Raw genomic sequence first — 7,795 nt, forward strand, 5'->3', positions numbered from 1 at the left:
CCCAAAGTGCTGGGATTACAGGCTTGAGCCACCGCGCCCGGCCAATTTTTGTATTTTTAGTAGAAGACGGGTTTCGCCATGTTGGCCAGGCTGGTCTTGAATTCCTGACCTCAGGTGATCTGCCTGCCTCAGCCTCCCAAAGTGCTAGGATTACAGGCATGAGCCACCACTCCTGGCCAGTTTCATTATTTTTAAGTTTTGCCTAAATCACCAATCCATATTCCCATTTAAACATACAATTTTTAAGTTATTATGCTTCATAAAGCTAATTGCAATATTACATTAAAATTACACACGCACACATACACACAAAAAGCATAGTTGGTATCTTTATGTTATTAGGGAATTTTATTGCAGTGAAAGTGGACCTACACATAATCAAATATTTGTAAACAATTGAGACAGCCTTACTATGACTGGGAGTTAAACTAGTTTGTGGGAGCCATTGTTTATTGGTATAATCAATAGTTTTTAAAAACTTATAAGGTGAAAAGAAACCAGACCATTGTAAAATCTAGAATAAATCCAATTTTCTAACTTATGTAAATTAGAAGTTGTAGCTCAGTGAAATTAATAGTTTATTCCTATTGCAGTGAACAACCCATTCTTTTTTTCTTTCTGCACCTGCAGCACTAACACTACTGTACATCTCATTAAAACACATCTGCCAAAATTTCTTATCATTTACTATTTATTATTTTTTACACTGTGGTTTCATGAAAACCAGAAGATGGACCAGAGAAAAGGGGTCTGTTGGTTTTGCTTGTGCGTATCTGTGACAAAAGCTTAGAAATAAAATTTCAAATTACTTTTTTATCCAAAATCTTAGAATGATGTTAACTATTTAGAAAGATGTGGCAAGTTTGTCTTGTACTTTACAACAGTGGTTCTCAAACTTGAGAATGCCACTGAATCACTTGAAGAGTTTGTTAGCCATGTAGATTACTGGTTCCTACTCCCAGAATTACTAATTTAGTGGGTATGAGATGGGACACAAAAATTTTCATTTCTAGAAAGTTTCCAAGTCATGCTGATACTGGTACAAGGACCACACTTTGAGAGCCACTGGCTTACAAGATTCTTCAGCTCACTGGTATTATTACACAACCCATTTTTAGAAGCACAGTTTTGTGGTTATCCCTCTCTTTCCATCCTCTTTGTTGTTGCCTCTGTAAACCCTCATCTGGATTGTGGGGAGAGAAGTGAAGTGATGATCAATTTGGTAGAGACAGACTAAATAAGGGTGAAAAATGCCACATTGCATTAAGAAGGCAGGGATCATTTCCTAATGTAAAAAGTGGGGACAGATTGATAGACAACTCAGCCCTTCCCATTATAATGTAATTTAATTCTTGTTACTATACAAGTCTCTCAACTGAATGTTAAAATGCTGTGAGCATTCACAATTTGTAATTTTTATCTTAAATATAATTTAATGTATATTTGACGTTAAAGCAAAGCAAGTGGTTTTTTTTCACTCTGGTCTTTTTTAAATGTAGAAATTATTTCATATTGGTAGTTAGATTTATTTACACTCAGGTTTCTCTTGCTAATGAAATTTGATTTCTATCCTCCCAAAAGATTTATTAGAAAATATTACCTAAAACAAGATCCTTTACTGGCAGTCTGTTTAAAGGCAGGGGTATTTGTGTGTGTGTTTGCTTTTCTTAAATATTTACAGAGAATACCATGATTGTCTTCATTGTATTATTTCCTTGGTTTCTTATAGAGAAAAGTAATCAAGAGCTTAGGAACTAACTTTGCTATAAACAAACTCTCCATAATTCAAATTTGAATTAATAAGTGATTGTTTTGTGTTAAAATAGCAAGTCTAATTTTTTTTTTTTTTTTTTTTTTTGCTAAACTTGTTTATTGCATAATAAACTGATTATCATTCAAGATACTGAACAATAGCCTTTTTTAAAATGTCTGTTTTAGTACACTCAGAAGAAGCCTTGTTTTACTGGCAACCTGTTATTACCGCTCAGGAAAGGCATATAAAGCTTATAGACTGTTGAAAGGACACAGTTGTACTACACCACAATGCAAATACCTGCTTGCAAAATGTTGTGTTGATCTCAGCAAGTAAGTTTTAAAATATTTTCTAGCTATTTTGTTTTACTTACGCTGTTGAATTTTGGATAAAATTCTTTTCAGATTAAACTCTGATTCCCTTTCTTCCCTCTTTTTCATCTATTTCAGTAACATTTGAAATGTTTGCACTGTTGCCTATGCTATTATTTATATTATGGAAATTTCATTGTTATGGTAATAAATAATAGAGTTTAACTCTGGATAAACTTAAGTTACAACTGATTCTTATTGGTTTCTTAAATGATCACAAATACTTCGTTTTCTTTGCTTTCAGTGTTAGACCAATTTGAATAAGCCTAAAAACCCACGAGTTCACTTGAGATTAAGGCTCCCTTGTGTTTAGGTGATTGTAGTTTCCTTTTTAAGATCATTTTGTTGAGTACTTCTTTTACACATTACAGTTAAACCAAGTCAGCTGTCCCTATACCAAATTTGGAGGCATTTAGAGATACAGATAGTTAGGTTCTGTTAAATTCTTTTCTGTACTATAAGAGATGGAATAATGGTAAAAGGGACTAAACAGTCACATGTGTAAACGGTGTTAGATATTTGTAAAAGCCTGTATGTATAATTGGCTTGTAGGTTTACAAGGGGGGGAGATACAAGTAAGTCTCACCATAGATTGATCAATAACTATATTATCTGTCCAGTGACTAATTGATGACTTTTTAATTAAAGCTAGCTCAAATATCTGAAATTTCTGAGACATTTGTTATTGAATTATTTTTAAATTTCAAAGATTCTAATGTTGAATTCTTAAGAATCTTTCTTACGTAATTTGCCACTTCCTTCTTTTTTTTCTTTTTTTTTTAGAGAAAGGGTCCTGCTCTGTTGCTCAGGCTGGAGTGCAGTGGGATGATTATGGCCCACTGCAGTCCTCCATCTGGGCCTAAGCGATCCTCCCATCTTAGCCTGTCACGTAGCTGGAGCTGCAGACACGTGTCACTACACCTGGCTAATTTTCTTATTTTTTGTATAGATGGGGTCTCACTATGTTGCTCAGGCTGGTTTTGAACTCTTGGGTTCAAGCTATCCTCCCACCTTGGCCTCCCACAGTACTGGGGTTATAGACGTGAGCCACTGTGCCTGGCCTAAGTGTGCAATTTTTAATTAAAATATGTTAGGCTTGTTTAATTTGCATATACATTTCTATTTTAAGGAAGTAAAAAGGACCACCATGTTTGTTAATGAAGAACATTTATATTTTCTCCCCCAGTATAATAATCATCTTCTGTTCCTTCTGACATGAGTAATGAATATGTTGCTCAGACTGGATTTGTACATACAGAGACTAAATGTAACTGATTCTGTTTCTAACGGTAAAAGTGAAATTTTAAGATCATAAATTTCCAGCCTCTCAAATGATTCTAAGTACGTGTTTGCCACTATTCTAATTTTTAAAAGAATTTTTTTTAGAAAAAACAAATTTTCCAGGTGCAGTGTCTCATGCTTATGATCCCACGAGATGAGAGGATTGCATGAGCCCAGGAGTTTGAAACCAGCCTGGTCAACATAGTGAGACCCTGTCTCTACAAAAAAATTTAAAAACTACTGGGTGTAGTGGTGTGCACCTGTAGTCCCAGCTACTCACAAGGCTGATGCAGGAGGATCACCCGAGTCCAGGAATTTGAGGCCATAGTGAACTATGATTGTACTACTGCACTCTAGCCTGGGTAACAAAAGCGAGACCCTGTCTCTTTAAAGAAAGAAAGGGAGAGAGAGAGAGGGAGAGATGAAGGAAGGAAGGAAGAGAGAGAGAGAAAGAAAATTTGTGTCTCCATAGTTAAATGCACTTTGGTAATGAAGAATATGTTTACATGAACTGCTTTTTATATTGGTTTTTTAAAATCTTTAAATTTGTATTTTAAAGGCTTGCAGAAGGAGAACAAATCTTATCTGGTGGAGTGTTTAATAAGCAGAAAAGCCATGACGATATTGTTACTGAGTTTGGTGATTCAGCTTGCTTTACTCTTTCGTTGTTGGGACATGTATATTGGTAAGTAAGAAAGATTCAAACTGTCAGAAAAGCATTTCCGTACAAGAATGTTTTATAGTTTAAAAAACCTATGTTGATCAGTGTTTATCAAATATTACTTGGCTGAGGAGTACATAATCTGATTTTATGACCTTATTAAAATAGCAGAGATGTTAATCTAATTTTGGATTCTCCACTTAGCCTTACTGATAATAGCTACAGCAGCCCTGCCTAACAGTTGATCATACATGTTAGGTTTTTTTGTTTGTTTGAGATGGAGTTTTACTCTTGTCATCCAGGCTGGGGTGTGCAATGGCACAATCTCAGTTCACTGCAACCTCTGCCTCCCGGGTTCAAGCAATTCTCCTGCCTCAGCCTCCCAAGTAGCTGAGGTTACAGGTGCCCGACACCACGCCCAGCTAATTTTTGTAGTTTTGGTAGACAGGGTTTTACCATATTGGCCAGGCTGGTTTTGAACCCCTGACCTAAGGTGATCCACTCGCCTCAGCCTCCCAAAGTGCTGGGATTACAGGTGTGAGCCACTGTGCCCAGCCCCATGTTAGTTTTTTTTACCTTGGGTGAAAAGAGTGTCTTTATATGATCCACTGAGGAAATAGAAGAAAAGATAGCCAGGTGCATTGTCTCACGCCTGTAATCTCAACACTTTGGGAGGTGGAGGTAGGAGGATCACTTGAGGCCAGGAGTTCAAGACTAGCCTGGGCAGCGTACCAAGACCCCATCTCTACAAAAAAATAAAAAATTAGCTGGGTGTGGTGGCACATGCCTGTATTCCCAGCTACTCAGGAGACTGAGGTGAAGGATCTCTTGAGCCCAGGAGGTTGAAGTTGCGGTGAGCTGTGATTGTGCCACTACACTCCAGCCTGGGTAAGAAAGCGAGACCCTGTTTCAAAAAAAAAAAAAAAGAAGAGAACAAGTAACTCTGCCCATGGGAATGCTTCCCATGTGTAAATGTTTTCTGTTGTCACTTCTCCCCTGTGGGGACTGGGGACTGCTTGTCTAAAGAAGTAGGATAGCATCTGTTTTAAGATAAATTAAGGCGGCTGGGCGCGGTGGCTCAAGCCTGTAATCCCAGCACTTTGGGAGGCCAAGACGGGCGGATCACGAGGTCAGGAGATCGAGACCATCCTGGCTAACAAGGTGAAACCCCGTCTCTACTAAAAAAATACAAAAAACTAGCCAGGCAAGGTGGCGGGCGCCTGTAGTCCCAGCTACTCGGGAGACTGAGGCAGGAGAATGGCGTAAACCCGGGAGGCGGAGCTTGCAGTGAGCTGAGATCCGGCCACTGCACTCCAGCCTGGGCGGCAGAGCAAGACTCCGTCTCAAAAAAAAAAAAAAAAGATAAATTGAGGCTAGTTTGAATAGTGATTATTTTTTAAAACCTTGAAAATGTGTTTCTGAACAGAATACATTATTTGACTAAGTTTGGGGGCCCATTTTCAGGTGTAACAGTTGTATGTTTAGCCATTAATACCACTCTTTTGAACAGGAGTAACCAAAGACATAGTATCAGTATATTCATTTACCTTCAGGACTGAGAATAATGAATTTAGTTCATGCAACTATGATTCTTCTTGTCATTTAGTCAAGAAACTTTGAGATTCTTTCCCATTATAGCTAAACACACTTGGCACTGGGAATATAAAGATAAATAGCTCACAGTTCCCACTCTCAAAGGTTTATAATAGAGTAGGAGAAACAGTAAACAAAAGTTTGTGTGATATAGTGAAATATATATATTTGGTCTTTGACCTCATTTCCTCTTATACACTTAGAAACTCCAAAGTGATATCTTTTTGTATGCAAACAAATTGACTGTAGCTGGCATTCCTTGGGTAGCTTCACGATAGGGGCTGGCAGCAAAAGACCAAGGCAGGATTAGAGGGTTGGGACTTTTCATCCCCACCCCCTAACCTCCCAGGAGGTGAGAGGAGCTGAAGATTAAGTTTCACCAGTAAATTGATAATAAGATTATCACCAACAGCTAATGGTTTAATTAGTAATGCCTATGTAATGAAGCCTTCATAAAAACTCAAAAGGACAGGGTTCAGAAAGCTGAACACATGGAGGTTCCTGGCAGGTGGCTTGCCTGGAGAGGCCATGGAAGGTCCACACCCCGCTTTCCCCATGCCTCGCCCTACGCACTCTTCATCTCTATCCTTTGTAATATCTTTTATAAGTCAACTGCTCTAGCAAGTTCATCAAACCTGAGTAGAGCGTTGTGGGAATCCCAATTTATAACTAGTTGATCAGAAGTTCCTTAGGCCCAGACTCGTGACTGGTTTCTGAAGGTGAGGCAGGGCAGTCTTGAAGACTGAGGCGTTAACCTGTGGGACCTGAGGCTGTCTACAGGTAGATGGTATCAGAACTGAATTAGCAGACATCCAGCTGGTGTTTGGTGCTTGGTGTGTTTGGCGGGGGAGGGGGGGAGGTGAAGAAAAAACCCAGACATTTGATCACAGAAGTCTTCTGTGTTGATGATTGTTATTGTTGAGAGAGAACAGGAAAAAATAAAATGTTGCTTTTTCCACATTCAGAGTTAGTTTTTATTATCACATTAAAAGTTTTGTCGTAAAATTTGAGCAGTATATTGTTCAAATGAGAGAATAATTAGTCCTGCCTGATTAAGAACTAGGAAAGACTTGATAGAAAAAGTAAAATTTGACATCTCATATCTATACAGTGACTTCAGAGGAAAATAGATGTTTGAAGACTACAAATTATTTGAGAGGAGTGATGTACAAAAACTGGAGGGTAGACAATTTATGAAAGAAGTTGTCAAAATTTTAATAAGGAATGTTGGAGAAATAATCCTAAAGAGCATCATATTTTTATTTTTAAAAAATTAACTAAAATGAAGTATTATAATTATTACTTTGTTTAAAAGAGTTGCATTAGATGATAAAAAGTCACACATGGATAAGAAAATCTCAAAACATTTGGAAATTAAACCACTTCATCAAGACCCACACCAGAGTCTCTGTACAGAGGACCCAGGCTCCAGCTGTGGCTACAACATAGGGTTTTTATACAAGAAAAATAAAGTGAATTAAGCCTGAAAACAAAACAAAACAAAACAAAAAACCTGATCATTTATGCTATATTTAAAGCATTTAAATCACTTTCAGAATTAACACAGGGAATGTTATATTAAAAATTAAGGACAAGTATGGTGGGTCACGCCTGTAATTCCAGCATTTTGGGATGCTGTGGTGGGCAGATCACTTGGGCTCATGAGTTGGAGACCTGCCTGGGCAACATGGCAAAACCCCATCACTACAAAAATACAAAAAGGCCAGGTGCGGTGGCTTACACCTGTAATTCCAGCATTTTGGAAGTTTAAGACAGGTAAATCACCTGAGCTCATGAGTTCAAGACCCGCCTGGGCATCATGGCGAAACCTGGTCTCTACAAAATATGCAAAAATTAGCCAGATATGGTGATGCGCACCTATAGTTCCAGCTGCTCAGGAGGCTGAGGTAGGAGGATGGCTTTAGCCTAGGAAGTAGATGTGGCAGTGAACCAAGATCATGCCACTGCACTTTGGCCTGTATGATAGAGCCAGACCTTGTTCCCCACCCAAAAAAAAAAAAAAAAATTAAGAATACTTAACCTCTACGCAAATAAACTAGAAAACCTAGAAGAAATAGATAATTTCCTGGACACTTACACTCTCCCAAGACTAAAACAGGAAGAAGTTGAATCCCT

The 7,795-nt window shown here is 38.1% G+C and overlaps 1 protein-coding gene across 1 annotated transcript in view; it reads left to right on the forward strand.

The window, feature by feature from the left end:
- Positions 1 to 7,795, forward strand: part of CDC27 (cell division cycle 27) — a 72,993-nt gene that overhangs the window by 22,893 nt on the left and 42,305 nt on the right. The window contains 3 exon segments of the mRNA XM_017882950.1: positions 1,939 to 1,959; positions 1,962 to 2,085; positions 3,965 to 4,090. Of these exon segments, the coding sequence (XP_017738439.1) occupies positions 1,939 to 1,959; positions 1,962 to 2,085; positions 3,965 to 4,090 (271 nt within the window).

Source organism: Rhinopithecus bieti, unplaced genomic scaffold, assembly GCF_001698545.2.
Source record: "Rhinopithecus bieti isolate Rb0 unplaced genomic scaffold, ASM169854v2 scaffold_12928, whole genome shotgun sequence".
NCBI classification, from domain to species: Eukaryota; Metazoa; Chordata; class Mammalia; order Primates; family Cercopithecidae; genus Rhinopithecus; species Rhinopithecus bieti.